This window comes from Tribolium castaneum, chromosome 5 (genome assembly GCF_031307605.1).
Source record: "Tribolium castaneum strain GA2 chromosome 5, icTriCast1.1, whole genome shotgun sequence".
Lineage (NCBI taxonomy): Eukaryota > Metazoa > Arthropoda > Insecta > Coleoptera > Tenebrionidae > Tribolium > Tribolium castaneum.
In genome coordinates this window covers 1,420,135-1,441,213 of record NC_087398.1, presented here as the reverse complement: position 1 = coordinate 1,441,213, position 21,079 = coordinate 1,420,135, and the positions used below count along the sequence as shown (strand labels likewise).

The following is a 21,079-nucleotide window of genomic DNA, read 5'->3' as shown; positions in this document are numbered from 1 at the left end:
CTCGAAAATTACAGAAACCTGTAATTTTGTCAATCACCTAACCTAGTTTTAGATTGTAGGTCAATAATTTGTTTACAAACAACATTTCTTTACTGAAACTAGTTAAATTACAATGAACGATTGGTCGAATTTTCACGTGGATAGAATTTGCCGCATCTGTTTGAACGAACACGAGGAAATGAAACACCTATTTGAAGAGTGTTTATCAGAGAAATTGAAAGAACTAGCAACAATTGAGGTATGTGGTCCACTTCATGACACAAACCCTATCTTAATTTGCGCCAGATTGACGAAAATGATGGTCTTCCCAACCTTCTGTGCAAGATTTGCGTCCATGAGGTCAACCGCTGGTACTCCTTCAAACTCCAAGTAATCAAAAGCGATACGACCTTGCGTTGCATCCAGAAAGAACGTGAAAGTATCAATTACACCACAAGCAATGACAACAAAAGTGAATCTTTACGCCAGATTAAAAAAACGCCCGATTTCACCGAAACCGAAGACCTGAAAGACTCTTTAAACCACCAGTTATTCCAGTGCGACATTTGCAAAAAACAGGTCAAAACGCTCCATTCTTTACGCCGCCACATGAACATCCACAGCGGGGTGAAGCCCCACGTGTGCAACATCTGCGGAAAAACCTTCATAGAGCTAGGTAATTTGAGAAAACACGTCCGAAGACACACCAAAGACAAGAAACACCAATGCAACGAATGCGGGCTGCGCTTTTACGAGCGCAATAAGCTCACAATCCACCTCAGGACGCACACGGGCGAGAAGCCCTACTCGTGTGGGGTTTGCTCCCGGGCCTTTGCCACCCCAGCCCAGGTGCAAATCCACATGAAAACACACACCGGAGACAAGCCGTACACGTGCGACGTGTGCCAGAAATCGTTTCCTTACAGTGGTTCGTTAGAAACGCACAAAAAAATTCACAGGGGGGAAAGATCGTTCATTTGCCCCGATTGTGGCCGTTCTTTCTCCCAGAAAGTCAATCTTGATAGTCATATACGGACCAAACACACGCACGAGTGTCCCTTTATGTGCAATGATTGCGGAAAAGCGTATCCGACCAAAGACCAGTTGAAGAAGCATGTGAGACACCACACGGGGGAAAGACCGCCGTTGAAGCACACGTGTAATGTTTGCCAGAAAAGTTTTCGCACTACGTCCGAGTTGAGGATACATATGAGGATTCACACTGATGAGAGGCCTTATCAGTGCGATTTGTGCGGGAAAAAGTTCAAAGCTTCGTCACATATGACCTCGCATAGGAGGATACATACAGGGGAGAGAAATCACTGTTGTATGTATTGTGGGAAAGCGTTCAGAGAGTCGTCAACTTTGAAAATACATGTGAGGATACATACAGGGGAAAGGCCCTACACTTGCAGTATTTGTGGTATGAGTTTCACGCAAAGTAATACTCTTAACACGCATATGAAAGTGCACGCGCCAACGACAGGCTGAGGAGCAAAAATGTGTAACGAGGTGCATACGTATTTTTTTCTACTGCGAAATTGAGTGGCCATTGAGTAAAAAATAGGTCGCTTTTATTGTAAACGAACAGTATGAAGTTAAAAACAATAATGAAGTAGAAGTCATTTTTAGAATAAAATTTTTCGAAAACTAAAAAGATTCTCGAAAAATGTTATTCTTAAACGTGATCACATTTTTTTCGGACTTGATGTAGTAATTATTTTGTCCTAGGCAAGAAACGCTTAGTTCCACACATTTCATTCACGTAATGCTCACACAGGACCATTAGTTTAAAAGCGCTTGATATTAAATATGCATTTTTTTTCTATTTTTAAATGATTCATTTTGTGCATTTTATTAACAAGACAAATATTTATTTATTCCGTACATTAATTTATTTTGTAAATAAAAAACAATACAAACACTTAGTCCATCAACTGAAGATTATCGAACTTCTCAGTGTCATAAAAACTGGCCTTGACTTGCCTTCCCCCAAAGAACCTTCCATTCAAGTCCACCACTGCTTTAATCGCACTCTCTATCCTCCTAAACTCCACAAAAATCCTCACAGCCTCTTCAGGATTCTCCGCTTGAGTTTCATGAATAATTACGCTTGTAACCTCCCCATATTTCGTATTACATTCATCTTTGACTTCCGGCTCCAAATCATCGTCAACTTCACCCGGCCCTACCATATTTTTCAGTAGCACAACCTTACTGGGATTTTTAATAATTTCAGTAATGCTTTGTTGTTGTGTATTTGCTGGTGTTTCAAGAACCGGCGACGCTGTCGCTGCTGCCATAATTTCCTTCTCGTGAATAATCCTCCCGCCCCGTTTTGAAGTCTTCTCCACTTGGAGAGCACTCGCCATGCCTTGCTCCTGCTTGCCTAAACCTTGACCCTCTTTAAAGCCGTATTTCGCCATAATTTTGGCGGCCACGGAAGAGCCGAAATTGGCGGCGGGAGTTGGGGGCTTATTGGGGAAAATTGGGGCGGATTCTGCCGGTTCCTGAAGGCTGGGCGGGGGCGCAATTGCCACACCTGAAGCCCGGGGTTTGGCTTGCACAGGCTCTATTTCGTCGTCTTCTTCGGCCCATCTTCCGGCAAATCCGCTAGCAAGCGGTGGTTGTGTTATTTGTGGTGTGGGGATCACGAGCGACTCCTCAGGGTCGCTAAAACGTGACTTGCGTTTCCTCTCTCGCCGTTTTTCTTCCTTATCGTTTTCTCGTTCGCGATTTTCGCGCAATTCTTTCACGACTTTATCGAACTCATTTGGCCATAGAGGGTCGTACTCGTCGTCCACGTTCCAGTCGTATTCAATACCGTAAGTTACCGAGGAACTAAGTGTGGGGAGACTTGGCTCATTTTTAACTTTTTGATACGTTGGGTAAATGTCGTCGTCGTCCCGTTTGCTTTTCAAGTCTATCACGGGGGCTAAACTAACTTTGCGTTGTTGTTCGCGCTTTGGTTGCGTTACTGTGGCCTTTTTGAGCTGGAGTTGGGACTGGAGGAGTTTGATTCCGGAGGACCAGCCGGAGACCTTCTCCGTGGCGCGGGCCTTCACGTCCAGGTCGTCGTACAGAGACATGTCCAATTATGTTAAAATAACATCAGTTACACTCAAAATAACAAATCTGTGAACCACAAAACTAAGGTTATATTTATGCTTCTTGTCAAGTCAAGCCCAAGTTACCGAAAACTGTTTCGTCAGAAAAACGTGTGATTGCTCGCAAAAACAACAATCCTGCAAGAAATTACCACCAGTGCTTTGCTAATGAAGCGTGGTATAAAAATCTAAGTTATGGCAGAGATTATGGTGGTTTTTTTTTGCCCGTGAAAGCACGTTCGATTTGGACACCTTTCGGTGGCGGGAACAATCAGTCGCGAAACGTGTAACCCGAAATGGCCGCGTTTCGCTATTTTTCAAAAAAACTGCTCTCAAGTACATTAAAAACCGACATAAGGGCACCAGTGAGCAACAACTATGTGGTCTGCGTCCGCCTGTTGAGTTACACACCCATGCCGTACGGTATTATTGTTTAAACAAGTAATCAAAAGTTCGAGGTTAAGTGGCCACGATTTCTAGATGGGAATCCGGACCCGGGCCCCATTTTCATCAAGAAAGAAGTGCAGACCCTTCTCACGACTCTAACTCGCGTAGATTTGGCCAAAGTTTACAGGAAAAGGAAACTGGGCGGGAGACAATTAGAACAACCAGTTTACAAATTCATGACTGATGAACAACTCCAAGAGGCTTTGGATGAAGCTAAACGAAAAGTTGACGAAATCCTCCAGATACCACCAGTTGTTGCCGTACGTAAACCTCGCGATAAAGTCGTGTCGCGAGATCCAGCTTTGCAAGGTTTGGACTCCTCTAATTATATTTTTACTGATATTTCGTACGGTGTTCCCGATTCTGAGCGGATTATTCTTGTGAGGGACACTGAGGGGACGTTGAGGGACGCCGATTGGGCGACGCGCGATAGAATAAATCAAATGTATTTCCCCGTAGCTCGGAGGCAAGTTACGCCCCCGAAAATGTTCGAGGATGATAAATTAGACGATTTGTTAAAGAGGGGCGAATATAACTTTATTCTAGACAGGGCGTGCTTGCAGTTTGAGCCCAACGATGAATTCTACCAGAAAGTTTGCTCAGTTACGTACCAACACATTAACGAAAATAATAAATTTGAGGATATTAGGTCTACTAGACATTTTGGTAGTTTTGCCTTCTTTATCGCTTGGCATAAAATGATTGATAATTTATTACTTGACCTCATTGAAAGCGAGCATATTGATGAGGCCAATGCTTTGGTTGAGCTTTACGCCCAGTTACATGGGGAGAAATTTAGGGGTAATTCAATTGAGGAATATATTGGGAAATTTTCAACGAAAAAAGCGGCCCTTGAGTTGGCCCTCCAAGCGTATAAAAACGCCGCCAAACAAAAGCACGCACTCGAAGAGGGGATCAAACGAGCTCATGGTCTTAATTAAGTTGTACAAAACTTGTAGAAATTGTCTTTATTAAACAATTATTTAACATTTTTTAACACGCTGTGATTCACAACCCCTGGTGTTGTTGTATATTCCTTGCTTTTCCCTGTAAGTGCGACAAATTGTTCCGCAATCTCTACAGCCACACGGACTTGGGCCTCGGCAGTGCTAGCCCCCAGATGGGGTGTCGCCACAACTTTGGGATGCTGGATGAGCTCCAAAGTGACGGGATCGGTCGGGGGCTCCTGTTCGAAAACATCCAAAGCGGCCCCACCGCACTGACCCTCCTTCAAAGCTTTCAATAAATCAGCCTCGTGTATAATACCACCTCGGGCAACGTTGACAATCCTAACGCCTTTTTTGCACGATTTGAACACTTTTTCGCAAATTAAATCTGCAAAAAAAATTTTACAACTCGGTTTATTTAATTTATTCTTTACTTCGTGTCTGTGGGATTAGCGGCGTGTGCACTGTGATGTAATCAGCTTGCGGCCAAATTTCCTCGAGAGTCATTGACTGCACGTTGAATTTTCGCGCATCTTCGACCGAAACAATGGGGTCGTAACCAATTGTCTAAAGAAAATTATTTAAAAAAATCAGGGGGTTGTTTTGTTTACCTTCATGCCCCAGGCTTGCATTCTGAGGGCAACTTCCCGTCCAATTCTCCCTAATCCTAAGATGGCCAAAACTTTGCCACTTAGTTCATGACCGGCGTATAATTTTCGGTCCCAACGTCCCGCTTTCAGGGAGGCGGCAGCTGGGGTCACATTTCGAGCGAGGTTTGTAATTAAAGCGCATGTTAATTCGCAAGCGCTTATAGCGTTACCTCCAGGAGTACTATGATTTTTTTAATTACACAAAAATTGAGTAAAATATGGTGTGAATTACTTGAGAACGAGAATGTTTTTGGCGGTGGCGGCGTTAAGGTCGATGTTATCAACCCCAGCACCCGCTCGACCAATAACTTTGAGGTTTTTTCCAGCGGCGATTACATCAGCGGTTACTTTAGTGTCCGACCTTACGATAAGACCGTCGTAATTCTAAAAATAAATCCGAATTAAGTAACCATTCCAGTGTTACTTCCCACCGATTAATCGACTGATAATATGATTGAAAATTTATTGTAGAAGATTTTTATTGATCTAGTAAATTTATCTTGATTTAAAATCGCATGGCTTCATAACTGTTAAAGACACGACAAATAATTAAACCGAACTTTGGACCACTTTAATAAATTCGCTTTTGTCAGAACGAGCTTCAATCATTCTTTAGAATTGTTATTTAGACCCGAGTTTTCTATTTCGATTAAAAACTACTTAACTTTTAGGTGAAAAATATGTTTTTGTGTACGAGATGTTTACGTATGCCTGATTGTAATCTTAGTTGAGAAGTGGTCAATTAACTCTTATCACTGTTTCTACAGTGTGGTGTGCTTATAAATTCAAAACAAGATGTAAGAAAGTTCAACGATAATGATCTAAAATCATCCGAGAGATAGATTTTGAAGCGTATTTCGTACTATTTTAATTAAGAGCTAACTACAATAACAATTCAATCGGTGGACAAATCATTGTTTGTTCAAACAAACTTATTCATAAGTGAAAACTCTATTTAAAAATATGTTTAAATTTAACCATTAGCAATAAGAAGCATCTGTATTTTACTCCATTAGTTTTAATTAAAGAAAATGAGTAAAATGTACTTTCAATTCCAAAAAATTCCCTTTTCCTAACCTTGGTACGTAATTATTAATTAAAAACACTTATCAGAAAGAAAAATTTGAACGTGCTCATTTAAATATTTGAAAAGAAAGAAGTACAAAAAATACTCATTTGCAATGCAATGCAAACCAATTAACATTGCAATTACCGTTAATCGGAAAAAGTGCAATTAAATAACGTGGCTTATTTTTGTGCAAATCGCTCGATTGACCTCTAGAATACCAAAGTGAGCAAAATTCCTCCCTTACCTTAATTTCAGCGATCAGTTGGTCGACTGGAAGCTTGTATTTGCAGTCAACTTGAATGGAATGCTTCTCAAGAAGTTTAACACAAGCTGGATCGACGGCATCAGCAACCAAAACCTTTTTAATTTCCATGATAAATACTGATTTGATAAAAGACAATCGCTGAATTTCAAATAATGAACGTGAACTAAAGACCGGCAAGGCTTAACAACCCATTTATGAGTAACCTTCAACCGGTCCCCACTCTTGTTTACTACAAGTTATTGAAATGTGAGACCAGTTTATCGATACGAATTCATCAGATTGTGATAAAAATGAATGAGGATTCCATGAAATTTTCTCGCATTAGGGCATTGGGAGAAAGGCTGTCCTTGTATATTAGAGGAAATGGAACGAAATATCTGGGTTTAGGAATAGTACGGTTTTTTTTGTAGAAAGAAAAGGTTGATGAAATTTAATCGCGATTGCATTTGTTGTTTTCTTCAAGTCTTGTGATCTCATATTTCGTAATTAATTTATCGTCTTTACGTTTATGCAATGACGAAACTGATAGTATTGACCCATAAATGAAAAAAGCAAAAAATATAGAACAGTAATGGTTTGAAAACGTATAACTCCGAAGAATTCTATGGTTTATTTTACGTATTACTATACGGCTCTAAAACATTTGATTTTTTTTAATTTTGAAAATCTTTTTAGAGTTTTTGCTATGGGAGCTCACCTTTGAAAAATCTATATTTATCCAAATTATTTCACATTTTTTTAACAAAATTACGTAACAAAACAAGGGAAGCTTGTGTCTTTAATAATAATATAAAAACTAAAAAGGTTTTGAATGACTTGGGTCCATAAATGAATGACACATAAAAAAACATTTACGATAACCCATTTTATTTCAAATATAGGCGAACACTAATAATTTACACTAAGTTTCTGTCTTATTTACATTTCCCTACCCCCTTAATCCCAGTGGTACAACTGTCCTGGAGTGCGACTATTGACCGGCTTTGCAGGACTTGTTTCGCCACTTGCTATCAACTTCTGTCCGGATGCCACGATTTCAGGTGGGGCCACTTCACGTCGTGCATCCCTTGTGTAATAATAATTACTGCTCAAGCAATGCGAAGGCCCGTCTGGGAGATTAGGTAACGGGGGTGATCTTGTGGCAATTTCGTCTTGGAATCGCAATGCCAAAGTGTGGGGCCTTCCCAGCAAAAAGTCACGAACTTTTTGCAAAAAAGGGGATATATCCCGAATATTTTTACTCATTTTGACTTGGTAATTTTGAGGTTACTTCGAAAATTGACGTTTGTTGCATAAGTGCGCACAGCCGACTTTGCGCACTGCGCAGATTGATGAAAACTGGATAGTTTAAATAAAATCGATTTTTTTTATAGAAATATATTTGGAAATATACACGAAATAACCTAAACTAGATGACTACAAAACAACACATTTTCAGACAGTAACATTTCAACTCTGCTGAAAATAACACGTCCGTAAAATTTAAGTTACCACAGATCATAAAATAGCAAAATCGAGGTTGATAACTTAAATTTACGGCAGACTTCTCATAGAGAATGTAACGAAATTACAAAAAAAAAGTACAAAAGGCGGTTTTACTGCGTCAATTTGGCTAGAATATCTGATTCCCTGAAAAGATGATATTCTTGATTTTCTTCAAGTTCTACTTTAGTGCCCCCATATTCCGGAAGTAGTACGTTATCTCCCACTTTAACAGTCAAGGGAACAGTCTCTCCATTCTGTTAAAAAATGCTCAAAGTCAGGAAAAATCCAAAACGTCAAAATTTCAACTTACATTATTCCGAGCACCAGGTCCTACGGCCACAACAGTCCCTTGCAAAACTTTGGCTTGTGCTTTCTCAGGAATTACAATTCCGCCTTTGGTTTTCGTGACCATTTCGGCTTTTTTGATGAGCACACGGTCGAAGAGGGGAATCAAGCGTTTGGCAGCTCCAGACTGCATTTTTTTGTAAATTTAAACACACGTTTAATTGCTAAGCGTAAACTTACCATTTTTTGTGTTTAATTGGCGGAAGTAAAGAAGAACTTTCGAGAAACTTGCCGGCAAACACGAGAATCAGCTCGAAACCGATATGAGGTTATCAAAAGTACACGAGGTTTTCAGTCGCACTAAATTGTCAAAATCCCCATTGTCTGTCTTTGTTTAAACTATGGAGTTGCATATCGCTATTTCTTTTTAGTGTGTCCGAGATTGCTTTCTAGAATAATCGTCGGTAAAACAGAAATCACGCCTATAGTTGCGTGCTTCAGCTATTGCCCACTAGAGAATACAAAAATAGGAGCTCCCAATTCAAAAATATCCATGGATTTTTTTTTTTTTAAATTATAACCAAAAATTAATTCTAGCCTTTACTGTGGTGTGCTCCTAATCTTTAGCAACAACTGTTAATTTTCATAAATAATTTTTTCTTTGAATTGGTAAATAACCACTTTTTCAACATTCTTTGTTTAATATTTCTTGTATTTTTGAGCTATTTGCAGAGTTTTGAAAAATATGGAAAGGCACCACAGTCAAAGTGCCGAAACTTTTCTCCTGGTTTATTTAATAGAACCAGTTTTTAGATACATATTCACTTATACTGATAAGTGATTTGTAATCTCTGAATGCAATTATGCTAATTTAGGTAAACAAAAATAGATAAACTTTTTTCCAAACAATATTAGCCGATATTGTGTGAATGTTTTGTTGGTAATGCATCGTGATCCAGTTTCTTTTTTATTCGGCGCGGCTTTTACCCATCAATAAAACATATCTAAAATATAAATGGGTAACACTCGCGCTGATAATATTCGATATGCACCCACTTAATAATTCAAAATCGGCCATTAAACGCCGCGTCGATACCGCACCATATCACAATAATACCACTTCCCCGGTCTCTCTTTTTAATTTCGTCTCACATTTTAATCAGTCCGCTTTTAATAAAACGGCCGTAAGCCAAACATATTAACTTTTTTCCGCACACAATTTATAATTTTTTAAGTTATTATAGAAGATGACGCTCCATTATTTATTTTAATTGCATGCGACCAGCGCGGAATCTTTTAAGGTCGATTTTAATTAAACGCGTCAAATTTAGACCACCAACGAAAAATAATAAACGCATCTTCGTTTTTAAGGGCGCAAAACACCCAAGCGAAATTTTTGCTTCATTTGGCACGATGCCGAACCGGCGAATGTCCCCGGGGTTGATTAAGTCGTGAGGGCTCTCCGCACGAGGATTCTACAAATTTGTAATTTAATCACACCCGGACTCGAAACAACCCACAACTAATAAATTATTTTTTAATTTGATTGGGAAGGTTAGGCGCTTGCACATATGCTATGGAAATAAATAAAAGGAGAAAAGACTTCATTCAGCTTGAATTTTTTGAGTTTTTTTTTTGAGAATGAGTAGTAAAACGCTACAGTCTTGAAAAAATGTTTTATCTCGAGTAGGGGGAAATGTGAATGGAGTGGACAAACGTGGAAAGAAGTGTGTTTATTTCTAAATCATTTATTTACAAACCCTATCTACAATAAATAATTATATACAAATTTAACGCATTCAGTACGGTTTTGTACAATTTATTTACAGACATTTAGCTAACATTGTAAAGCGTTTAATAAAATACAGCGTAGCTCAAGTCTTGGAAAAGTGTGACTAGATAGAAAAAATCCCAACAGTTAAATCACCACGGCCTCCACATATCACAATTGTCGTTACTTTTGCTAAAATCGAGCGGTTTTTCCCCACTTGACTGTTTCGAACTATCGCTACTCTCCCCCGAGGAGGCCCCGGAATCGGCTCCACCCTCACTGTGCCTCAAATTCACCCCCAGAGCGTTGGCCAACTGGAGATAATGCTCGGGAAGTAACAGAACAAAATTCTTCGCTGTCGTATCCTCCTTCGGCTCCTCGCTCCGGTTCTGGTTATTGTTGACTTCTTCGAGCGTCGAGTCCGGGGGCTGGAGCCGCTCCTCGGGGGGCGGCAAGCCCGCGTTTCGCACGTCCACGTCCACCTCGGCGACGCAGTTGTCCAGGTGCCGGAGCAGCCGCTGGCGCACGCCAGCGTCGACGACGGTCATCGTCTGGGCGTCCGGCGTGTCCAGGTAGCGCTGCACCTCGCGCACGCAGTCCGCGTAGCCGGCCTTGTACTGGTGCACTCCCTTGATGTCCAGACTGCGGTGCCGCTGGAAGTGGCGCACGGTGAGCTCCAGGATGTCGGCCTTCTCCAGCTTGGAGTGCTTGGTGTTGTCGGCCTTGGCCGAGTCGAGGATGAGGGTCTTGAGGGCGGCCAGGCTCTGGTTGATGCGAGCCCGACGGCGCTTCTCCATGAGGGGCTTGTTGGCGCGGCGTGGCTCGGAGGCTCGCTTGCTCTTGGCGGTCATACTAGAGGCGCATCGGCGGCGATGCCGGCGAGAGGACGAGGCGAACTGCTGCAGCACGAGCCGACGAGTGGGCGAGTGCGAGCTGCCAGGCGGCGGTGGCAGTGACGGGGGGGTGGCGCGTGCGGTAGCGAGGATCGAGTGCGGGGGAAGGGCGCTGCTTTAGTCGCGTGCCGACACCGCCACATCACACCAACGGATCCGATCGGTGAACACCAAAATGTTTCGAAAAGGGACGCACTTTTACAGACTCCAAATTGGGGTTTTGGGGCCTCAAAGGCCCCGGAGGGAGATGGGGAAGAAGATTTTTTTGACTTGGATTCGATTCGGTCTAAAATAAGCGAAATATATAGAGTTGAACAGACTAAATATTAAGCTAAATAAATAATTTTTAACCGGAAATTTCTCCAAAGTGACAACTTTTATGCCTGAGAAATTTCATTTGCGAATAAAATATTATGTTTTAAAAAGTAAGAGTAAGTTTTTGTAGCTCTGGTGAATTATTGACTTGGTAAAATATACGCTCGGCTTTGCCACATAAAGTATCACTTTACGCCTAAAAATATAATCTACTATGGCATCTTTGAGTTCCTAAATTTATTGGGAAAGTTGAGGCATTTAATATCAATTCTCTAAATTTTGTTTCAATAGTGGGTTTTTTCTGAATTTATGTAAATATGCAAATAGTAATACCAATTTCAGCTAACCAGATCGATAATCGTTAAAAAAAACACTATTGACTTACCCTGTATAAAAACAAATTGGAATAGAAATCAATGATGTTACACTTAAAATTTGTCGAAAACTTTCCTAAAATTAAAAAATATTCTTTTTTTTTCGCTGACTAACTGCGATTAGTCTAGCAGTCGTCGTCACCTCACCGTTTTTCTTGATATGAACTCCTACTTTTTAAAAAATATCGAAGTACATATAAGAATTTTATGTCTAAATTCATTATCATAAACATTTTTCTGTTAACTTTAAGAAACGGAATCACCAATCAATAATCATCGTTGAATTAAAACTTAAAAAATACAAATGCATCAATAATTTTTGTGTAGAATTTTTTACTGAAACCTCTCAAAACTCCTAGACTGAAAAATCTCGAAATTAAACCCGAACTGACAAACCTGAGAACCTATAAAAAAACATAAGACTGTTTTTTTTAAAACGGCAAAAAATTTGTTGTTCTAATGTAGTTGTTTTGCTAAAATCTTATTTAAAAAGGCCTGAAATTTTACGCGGAAGCTTACTCGTAGGTATAATAATTAGTTCAAAATCATTATTTAGGTCGTTTTTAAGTGCTTAAGCACATTTTTAAGCAAACATTTTCTAGAGTCAAACAGACTAAAAAATTACCTCGTAAAAAAATTACGCTTTTACCTTTTTCAAGCATATTTTTTTCAACCAAATACTCACTTATTTTACATTTATCCCAGAATATACCAAAAGTGCAAATGAAAGCCAAAAATTATTTTTTTTTAATTTTTTTCGTTAGATTTATTTTTTTTGAGCGAAAAACTTAATGGGTAGGCCAAGCTACGAGTAAATCGACTACGTTTTGTTGGCTTATGTGAAATGATCTCGTTAATTCATGCCGAAAAATCACCATAAGTCACTTAGCTTGTAAAAATTCGATGGAATAACGCAGACATTTTCCAATGCCGGAGTTAAAAATAAGCTTGAACTGACTTTGGGACGGAATTAAAATAAAGGCCGAAAGGACGAGAAACATAAACACGTTGCTTTAAGTACGAAAAACAAAAGACCACGGTGAATGTAAATAAAAGATCGCACCATAATAACCATAATAATTTAATTCCCTATTTGGTTAATTTGCCCTTCCATCCGAGCCTTGCTTCGAGTAGTTTTTCAAGCACATCCTTTACTTTTTCCCGAACTAGCTATTGATTTTCTAATATCTCCGGACACCTTCGTGCCAGTTTGCAACCGTTCATAATTACGCCTAATTTAGAATAAAAAACAGTTCGATGCGTCCAAAACTGTGACTACAATGAAATTAATCACTTTTCGTTCTTTATAATTAAAGAAAAACGCTCTTTCTCCCTCGAAATCGCCATAGAAGCGGCGAAAATCCCGCTTTTTGACCGCACTTTTCGCAATGGAGCGTCTAAGGGCCTCCAGACCGGTCTAATACGTCGGTCGTATGGGCACTTCGTCTTTAAAAATCGAAAAGCGCCGCCGTTTGAGAACCCCCGTGCTGCGGTTGACGCGGGGCGCCGGGTGGGTCGCTTGTTAGACACGAGACGCGTCAGACACGCGCCGCCTCGTCCACACCGCAGCGTCGCGACGCTACCCAGCTTTATTATTGCTCATTTACCGGCCAACCTGTTCCCTGTGCTGGCGGCATCGACGCTAAATATGCCTCGGCCCAGACTCATATTTTAAATTCGGATATGCACACGAGATTCATTTATTCAGTCTTGAGGCTAGTTTTTCGGGCCGGATCGAGACGTGATCTCCATGTGGAAAGCCTGTTTTGACTGCCGACATGCCTTGGCCAGTTTGCACGTTCTCCTACACTATAAATACTCCATCATGTCAATATTCAATATTTTAGGACCGGACAGGGCCGGAGCCCGTTCGCAAACTTGGTTAATGTGGATGCAGGACGACCTGGAGCGAGCCAAACCCGCGCAGTTCTAACATAGACAAGAAAACTACTGAAAACGATTAATTCATCTATGTAATTAAATTCGTTTCGTTGTCGTTTAACGATCACCTGGTGCACGTATGTAGGTGACCTCAGAAGCGGACGAAATGCGCGTTATATATTTACATTATGTGGGGTTTTATTCATTGCATGGCTCGCCTATTGTCTTTTTCGAAGCACATGACTTTTAGGAAATCCGGCATTATTCTAATGCCTTCGAGCATTGACGTCGGTTTACTTTGCATTGTTTTCTCGTAAAAACACGACCGACATTAGAGGACGTAATTGAATATACCTAAAAGAGTGCCACCATTTTATATAAAAAAAACGGCGTGAAAACTGAAAGAAGCGGCCATAGCTGTTTATTATTTCTCTGGCTTTGTTGTATTATTTTGTCTTGTCGGGTCACATCTTCAAAATTAGTAGTACATTATCAATCAAATGATGCAAAAAAACATAAATTATGGTTTGTTGTACTATTTTATTAAAAAAAATTAAAAGGACACCAAACTGCAATACTCGGTATTAAATATTCAAAAATGAAATCATTAAGCTGGAAGACAGAAATGTTATTCGGACGAAATGGGTATAAATTTTTATCTAAATCAAATATTTATGACACTAATCTCGTAATTTCCATACCCTTTATGTCTAAATTGAGCTAATAGAGAATATTGATCTCTACTGCGAAGCACGTCATTCTTTTTATTATTCTTTAGTTTAGTATGAGAACTCTTCCGACTAGTTTCCATTATTTAAACTTTGGTAGTGTACTTTTTCAAAAAAATGGAAAGCCCTCCATTCAAAATTCCAGTGCGTGTAAACACATGTAAAAATTTCGTCGCACGCGCCTCCTAATTGCCGCATGAAGCGTGAGTTTTTCGCGTTGAAATGGGGCATGAAAGCGATCCGGTGGTCTAAATACGTCTCTGTTACGAACGTGGTGCTGGCGTCACGCTAGCGACGCCCTTGCTGGCGGAATTCTCTGGTCGAGTGTTGTCCTTATCTAACCCGAGGGATCCGCATACACTCTCAGCGCAAAAGACTAATCAATTTCAACGGTCGCACGAGGCGTTCAACATTCATTTTTGTTAAGCTTTGTCGTCGGCGACGTCGTCGTGGGTTGTTGGAGCCGCCTTCCAAGGCATTTTTGCTTATTTTCGGATGCTTTACACACACGACCGGGGCCTCGCATAAATCAAATCGATAGGCAAATCGGATCAATCGCCAGGACCTCCTGCAGGGCTGGACTGGCCAGCAGCGGGATTCAACCCATTAATGCGATACATGATACGCTAATAATAATACATAATAATAATTTATCGGGGCTACAGCGAAGCCCCAGGGGACAAGGGCTGTTTTAGTTAATTGGTTATTTTGAAATAAACGAAGAGAGATTTTTACGTACAAATTATAAAAGGAGAGGGTATAGCTAGTCAAATTTTGAAATTAAGCAGAAAGTTTCAAATTCTTAAATTTTGTTAAAACCTAGTGATAATACGTAGAATGAACCGCTGAACTTACTGGAACAAACCATTTGGCTCAAGGAGTTTTAGTTTTCGAGTTATGAATTTTTTTGTTGAATAAAATTTTCCACTATGACAAATGGCTACCCTAAATTTAGGCAAAAAATTTTAAATTTTTAATTCTTGTGAAAAATCGATATAATATGTAAAATGAGCCGTAGAATTCAATCGAACAAACCGCAATGCTCTACGATTTTTAGTTTTTTTTTTATGATTTTTTTTAGTGAAAAACTTTGATCGCCTCTGTAGCCGGAACCGTTCCCCGGAGCGGCTCCGGGTTTAATCGAAAAAATAGAGAAAATTAAGCGCTATCAGATGGTTTTTTGTTCGTTGCTCTAAGTCTTACAGTTTCCGAGAAAAACGCTAAAAAAGGTTTCCATTTTCACTTTTTTTCAATTTTCGATCGCCAATTACGGCGAAACTATTAAAGATATCGAGAAACGGAAAAATGGAGGATAACCGGAATAAAAAACTCTACAAAATGGCATAGGACTTAAGGCGATATCTCGCAAAAAATTTTTCAATATTCCAACGCCGATTACGGCCAAACTAAAAGAGCTAAGAGAAAACGCTTTTTTAGATCGGAAAGAGCACATCAAAATCTATAAGATAGAATCGGTTTTATTCGATTCTGAGACACTTTTAAAATTGACCATTTTGTAGGGGGGGGTGTTAACTTTTTTTTAATTTTTTTTATTTTCCCAATTACGACTAAACTATTCGAAAAAGTGGAACTGTTTTGATCTGTACCTATGCAAAATGATCCGGGGAATTGATTGGCATCGAAAAAATTGCCAAATTCCCAATAGTTTTTTAGTTATGAATTTTTTAAAATTTTACCAATTTTTGCATTTATCTGCAATTTGCTCAAAAACTATTAGTCGGAGAACAATAATTTTTTTTGAAAAAAATAGATAATTTAAAGAGCTTTCCAACGATAATAAACTTCATGGGGTTATCTCTGATAGTTCCGGAGCTATTGCTCAACAAATGTTCCGGGTACCCAAAATCGACAAAAATTGCGACGAAAATTGAAAAAATCAAACATCAAAAAATCGAACATATGGACTTTTTTGGGACTTAACAACTCTAGAGAGATGTAAAGGCATATATAAATACGAAAAAGTATGATAAAACAAATTTAAAAAAAAATTTTTTTTTCATTTTCTTGAAGGCATGTGTGTTACTCAGGAAATTTTAGCAAAAAAAAATAAATTTTTTAAATCTCATGAAAAGTTCGTATAATACAGAAAATGAGCCGCTGAATTCAATGGAACAAACCGCATTGCTCTACGACTTTTAGTTTTTGAGTTATGAATTTTTTTGTTGGATAAAATTTTCCACTATGACAAATGACTACCCTAAATTTAGGCAAAAAATTTTAAATTTTTAATTCTTGTGAAAAATCGATATAATATGTAAAATGAGCCGTAGAATTCAATCGAACAAACCGCAATGCTCTACGACTTTTAGTTTTTTTTTTATGAATTTTTCTAGTGAAAAATTTTGATCGCCTCTGTAGCCGGAACCGTTCCCCGGAGCGGCTCCGGGTTTAATCAAAAAAATAGAGAAAATTAAGCGCTATCAGATGGTTTTTTGTTCGTAGCTCTAAGTCTTACAGTTTCCGAGAAAAACGCTAAAAAAGGTTTCCATTTTCACTTTTTTTCAATTTTCGATCGTCAATTACGGCGAAACTATTAAAGATATCGAGAAACGGAAAAATGGAGGATAACCGGAATAAAAAACTCTACAAAATGGCGTAGGACTTAAGGCGATATCTCGCAAAAAATTTTTCAATTTTCAAACGCCGATTACAGCCAAACTAAAAGAGCTAAGAGAAAACGCTTTTTTAGATCGGAAAGAGCACATCAAAATCTATAAGATAGAATCGGTTTTATTCGATTCTGAGACACTTTTAAAATTGACCATTTTGTAGGGGGGGGTGTTAACTTTTTTTTAATTTTTTTTATTTTCCCAATTACGACTAAACTATTCGAAAAAGTGGAACTGTTTTGATCTGTACCTATGCAAAATGATCCGGGGAATTGATTGGCATCGAAAAAATTGCCAAATTCCCAATAGTTTTTTAGTTATGAATTTTTTAAAATTTTACCAATTTTTGCATTTATCTGCAATTTGCTCAAAAACTATTAGTCGGAGAACAATAATTTTTTTTGAAACAAATAGATAATTTAAAGAGCTTTCCAACGATAATAAACTTCATGGGGTTATCTCTGATAGTTCCGGAGCTATTGCTCAACAAATGTTCCGGGTACCCAAAATCGACAAAAATTGCGACGAAAATTGAAAAAATCAAACATCAAAAAATCGAACATATGGACTTTTTTGGGACTTTTAACAACTCTAGAGAGATGTAAAGGCATATATAAATACGAAAAAGTATGATAAAACAAATTTAAAAAAAAAATTTTTTTTTCATTTTCTTGAAGGCATGTGTATACTACTCAGGAAATTTTAGCAAAAAAAAAATAAATTTTTTAAATCTCATGAAAAGTTCGTATAATACAGAAAATGAGCCGCTGAATTCAATGGAACAAACCGCATTGCTCTACGACTTTTAGTTTTTGAGTTATGAATTTTTTTGTTAGATAAAATTTTCCACTATGACAAATGACTACCCTAAATTTAGGCAAAAAATTTTAAATTTTTTATTTTTGTGAAAAATCGATATAATATGTAAAATGAGCCGTAGAATTCAATCGAACAAACCGCAATGCTCTACGACTTTTAGTTTTTTTTTTATGAATTTTTTTAGTGAAAAACTTTGATCGCCTCTGTAGCCGGAACCGTTCCCCGGAGCGGCTCCGGGTTTAATCGAAAAAATAGAGAAAATTAAGCGCTATCAGATGGTTTTTTGTTCGTTGCTCTAAGTCTTACAGTTTCCGAGAAAAACGCTAAAAAAGGTTTCCATTTTCACTTTTTTTCAATTTTCGATCGCCAATTACGGCGAAACTATTAAAGATATCGAGAAACGGAAAAATGGAGGATAACCGGAATAACAAACTCTACAAAATGGCATAGGACTTAAGGCGATATCTCGCAAAAAAATTTTCAATTTTCAAACGCCGATTACGGCCAAACTAAAAGAGCTAGGAGAAAACGCTTTTTTAGATCGGAAAGAGCACATCAAAATCTATAAGATAAAATCGGTTTTATTCGATTCTGAGACACTTTTAAAATTGACCATTTTGAAGGGGGGGGTGTTAACTTTTTTTTAATTTTTTTTATTTTTCCAATTACGACTAAACTATTCGAAACAGTGGAACTGTTTTGATCTGTACCTATGCAAAATGATCCGGGGAATCGATTGGCATCAAAAAAATTGCCAAATTCCCAATAGTTTTTTAGTTATGAATTTTTTAAAATTTTACCAATTTTTGCATTTATCTGCAATTTGCTCAAAAACTATTAGTCGGAGAACAATAATTTTTTTTGAGAAAAATAGATAATTTAAAGAGCTTTCCAACGATAATAAACTTCATGGGGTTATCTCTGATAGTTCCGGAGCTATTGCTCAACAAATGTTCCGGGTACCCAAAATCGACAAAAATTGCGACGAAAATTGAAAAAATCAAACTTCAAAAAATCGAACATATGGACTTTTTTTGGACTTTTAACAACTCTAGAGAGATGTAAAGGCATATATAAATACGAAAAAGTATGATAAAACAAATTTAAAAAAAATAATTTTTTTTTCATTTTCTTGAAGGCATGTGTATTACTCAGGAAATTTTAGCAAAAAAAAATAAATTTTTTAAATCTCATGAAAAGTTCGTATAATACAGAAAATGAGCCGCTGAATTCAATGGAACAAACCGCATTGCTCTACGACTTTTAGTTTTTGAGTTATGAATTTTTTTGTTGGATAAAATTTTCCACTATGACAAATGGCTACCCTAAATTTAGGCAAAAAATTTTAAATTTTTAATTCTTGTGAAAAATCGATATAATATGTAAAATGAGCCGTAGAATTCAATCGAACAAACCGCAATGCTCTACGACTTTTAGTTTTTTTTTTATGAATTTTTTTAGTGAAAAACTTTGATCGCCTCTGTAGCCGGAACCGTTCCCCGGAGCGGCTCCGGGTTTAATCGAAAAAATAGAGAAAATTAAGCGCTATCAGATGGTTTTTTGTTCGTTGCTCTAAGTCTTACAGTTTCCGAGAAAAACGCTAAAAAAGGTTTCCATTTTCACTTTTTTTCAATTTTCGATCGCCAATTACGGCGAAACTATTAAAGATATCGAGAAACGGAAAAATGGAGGATAACCGGAATAAAAAACTCTACAAAATGGCATAGGACCTAAAGCGATATCTCGCAAAAAAATTTTCAATTTTCAAACGCCGATTACGGCCAAACTAAAAGAGCTAGGAGAAAACGCTTTTTTAGATCAGAAAGAGCACATCAAAATCTATAAGATAAAATCGGTTTTATTCGATTCTGAGACACTTTTAAAATTGACCATTTTGAAGGGGGGGGTGTTAACTTTTTTTTAATTTTTTTTATTTTCCCAATTACGACTAAACTATTCGAAAAAGTGGAACTGTTTTGATCTGTACCTATGCAAAATGATCCGGGGAATCGATTGGCATCAAAAAAATTGCCAAATTCCCAATAGTTTTTTAGTTATGAATTTTTTAAAATTTTACCAATTTTTGCATTTATCTGCAATTTGCTCAAAAACTATTAGTCGGAGAACAATAATTTTTTTTGAAAAAAATAGATAATTTAAAGAGCTTTCCAACAATAATAAACTTCATGGGGTTATCTCTGATAGTTCCGGAGCTATTGCTCAACAAATGTTCCGGGTACCCAAAATCGACAAAAATTGCGACGAAAATTGAAAAAATCAAACTTCAAAAAATCGAACATATGGACTTTTTTTGGACTTTTAACAACTCTAGAGAGATGTAAAGGCATATATAAATACGAAAAAGTATGATAAAACAAATTTAAAAAAAATAAATTTTTTTTCATTTTCTTGAAGGCATGTGTATTACTCAGGAAATTTTAGCAAAAAAAAATAAATTTTTTAAATCTCATGAAAAGTTCGTATAATACAGAAAATGAGCCGCTGAATTCAATGGAACAAACCGCATTGCTCTACGACTTTTAGTTTTTGAGTTATGAATTTTTTTGTTGGATAAAATTTTCCACTATGACAAATGGCTACCCTAAATTTAGGCAAAAAATTTTAAATTTTTAATTCTTGTGAAAAATCGATATAATATGTAAAATGAGCCGTAGAATTCAATCGAACAAACCGCAATGCTCTACGACTTTTAGTTTTTTTTTTATGAATTTTTTTAGTGAAAAACTTTGATCGCCTCTGTAGCCGGAACCGTTCCCCGGAGCGGCTCCGGGTTTAATCGAAAAAATAGAGAAAATTAAGCGCTATCAGATGGTTTTTTGTTCGTTGCTCTAAGTCTTACAGTTTCCGAGAAAAACGCTAAAAAAGGTTTCCATTTTCACTTTTTTTCAATTTTCGATCGCCAATTACGGCGAAACTATTAAAGATATCGAGAAACGGAAAAATGGAGGATAACCGGAATAACAAACTCTACAAAATGGCATAGGACTTAAGGCGATATCTCGCAAAAAAATTTTCAATTTTCAAACGCCGATTACGGCCAAACTAAAAGAGCTAGGAGAAAACGCTTTTTTAGATCGGAAAGAGCACATCAAAATCTATAAGATAAAATCGGTTTTATTCGATTCTGAGACACTTTTAAAATTGACCATTTTGAAGGGGGGGGTGTTAACTTTTTTTTAATTTTTTTTATTTTTCCAATTACGACTAAACTATTCGAAACAGTGGAACTGTTTTGATCTGTACCTATGCAAAATGATCCGGGGAATCGATTGGCATCAAAAAAATTGCCAAATTCCCAATAGTTTTTTAGTTATGAATTTTTTAAAATTTTACCAATTTTTGCATTTATCTGCAATTTGCTCAAAAACTATTAGTCGGAGAACAATAATTTTTTTTGAGAAAAATAGATAATT

At 37.7% G+C, this 21,079-nt stretch overlaps 7 protein-coding genes across 7 annotated transcripts; 2 read left to right on the top strand and 5 right to left on the bottom strand.

The window, feature by feature from the left end:
* Window positions 1-13: 13 nt before the first annotated feature.
* LOC100142025 (zinc finger protein OZF) lies at window positions 14-1,916 on the top strand. The gene is made up of 2 exons (XM_001815551.4): window positions 14-238; window positions 286-1,916. The coding sequence occupies exons 1-2, from the start codon at window positions 113-115 to the stop codon at window positions 1,468-1,470; spliced, it is 1,311 nt and encodes a 436-aa protein (XP_001815603.1). The 5' UTR covers window positions 14-112; the 3' UTR covers window positions 1,471-1,916.
* Window positions 1,852-3,199, bottom strand: LOC664035 (splicing factor 45). Its single transcript, XM_970056.5, has one exon. The coding sequence runs from the start codon at window positions 3,066-3,068 to the stop codon at window positions 1,905-1,907; it is 1,164 nt and encodes a 387-aa protein (XP_975149.1). The 5' UTR covers window positions 3,069-3,199; the 3' UTR covers window positions 1,852-1,904.
* Window positions 3,200-3,340: 141 nt separating this feature from the next.
* mRpS22 (mitochondrial ribosomal protein S22) lies at window positions 3,341-4,530 on the top strand. The gene is made up of 2 exons (XM_970067.4): window positions 3,341-3,509; window positions 3,567-4,530. The coding sequence occupies exons 1-2, from the start codon at window positions 3,383-3,385 to the stop codon at window positions 4,472-4,474; spliced, it is 1,035 nt and encodes a 344-aa protein (XP_975160.1). The 5' UTR covers window positions 3,341-3,382; the 3' UTR covers window positions 4,475-4,530.
* On the bottom strand, window positions 4,487-6,675 carry LOC663218 (uncharacterized protein). Its single transcript, XM_962465.5, has 5 exons — window positions 6,444-6,675; window positions 5,363-5,514; window positions 5,092-5,311; window positions 4,915-5,047; window positions 4,487-4,868 (listed from the first exon to the last, which is right to left on the bottom strand). Exons 1-5 carry the CDS (start codon window positions 6,570-6,572, stop codon window positions 4,513-4,515), a joined length of 990 nt encoding a protein of 329 aa, XP_967558.1. The 5' UTR covers window positions 6,573-6,675; the 3' UTR covers window positions 4,487-4,512.
* A 635-nt stretch (window positions 6,676-7,310) lies between these two features.
* LOC664057 (NADH dehydrogenase (ubiquinone) 1 alpha subcomplex, 7, 14.5kDa) lies at window positions 7,311-7,798 on the bottom strand. The gene has a single exon (XM_970076.4). The coding sequence runs from the start codon at window positions 7,707-7,709 to the stop codon at window positions 7,401-7,403; it is 309 nt and encodes a 102-aa protein (XP_975169.1). The 5' UTR covers window positions 7,710-7,798; the 3' UTR covers window positions 7,311-7,400.
* A 189-nt stretch (window positions 7,799-7,987) lies between these two features.
* Window positions 7,988-8,633, bottom strand: LOC664068 (uncharacterized protein). Its single transcript, XM_970086.4, has 3 exons — window positions 8,475-8,633; window positions 8,260-8,421; window positions 7,988-8,203 (listed from the first exon to the last, which is right to left on the bottom strand). Exons 1-3 carry the CDS (start codon window positions 8,475-8,477, stop codon window positions 8,060-8,062), a joined length of 309 nt encoding a protein of 102 aa, XP_975179.2. The 5' UTR covers window positions 8,478-8,633; the 3' UTR covers window positions 7,988-8,059.
* Window positions 8,634-9,966: 1,333 nt separating this feature from the next.
* On the bottom strand, window positions 9,967-10,957 carry LOC664077 (transcription factor HES-1). Its single transcript, XM_970094.3, has one exon. The coding sequence runs from the start codon at window positions 10,854-10,856 to the stop codon at window positions 10,158-10,160; it is 699 nt and encodes a 232-aa protein (XP_975187.1). The 5' UTR covers window positions 10,857-10,957; the 3' UTR covers window positions 9,967-10,157.
* Between the last annotated feature and the right edge of the window lie 10,122 nt (window positions 10,958-21,079).

Bases quoted from the DNA above. Each gene is read 5' to 3' on its own strand.
- LOC664077 (XM_970094.3), bottom strand. From the start codon at position 10,856: ATGACCGCCAAGAGCAAGCGAGCCTCCGAGCCACGCCGCGCCAACAAG.
- LOC664035 (XM_970056.5), bottom strand. From the start codon at position 3,068: ATGTCTCTGTACGACGACCTGGACGTGAAGGCCCGCGCCACGGAGAAG.
- LOC100142025 (XM_001815551.4), top strand. From the start codon at position 113: ATGAACGATTGGTCGAATTTTCACGTGGATAGAATTTGCCGCATCTGT. The intron at 239-285 runs GTATGTGGTCCA...AATTTGCGCCAG, and splicing joins AAGAACTAGCAACAATTGAG to ATTGACGAAAATGATGGTCT.
- LOC663218 (XM_962465.5), bottom strand. From the start codon at position 6,572: ATGGAAATTAAAAAGGTTTTGGTTGCTGATGCCGTCGATCCAGCTTGT. The intron at 5,048-5,091 runs GTAAACAAAACA...AATTTTCTTTAG, and splicing joins TGCAAGCCTGGGGCATGAAG to ACAATTGGTTACGACCCCAT. The intron at 4,869-4,914 runs GTAAAGAATAAA...TTTTTTTTGCAG, and splicing joins GCTAATCCCACAGACACGAA to ATTTAATTTGCGAAAAAGTG.
- LOC664057 (XM_970076.4), bottom strand. From the start codon at position 7,709: ATGAGTAAAAATATTCGGGATATATCCCCTTTTTTGCAAAAAGTTCGT.
- LOC664068 (XM_970086.4), bottom strand. The intron at 8,204-8,259 runs GTAAGTTGAAAT...ATTTTTTAACAG, and splicing joins GACCTGGTGCTCGGAATAAT to AATGGAGAGACTGTTCCCTT.
- mRpS22 (XM_970067.4), top strand. From the start codon at position 3,383: ATGGCCGCGTTTCGCTATTTTTCAAAAAAACTGCTCTCAAGTACATTA. The intron at 3,510-3,566 runs GTATTATTGTTT...CACGATTTCTAG, and splicing joins TTACACACCCATGCCGTACG to ATGGGAATCCGGACCCGGGC.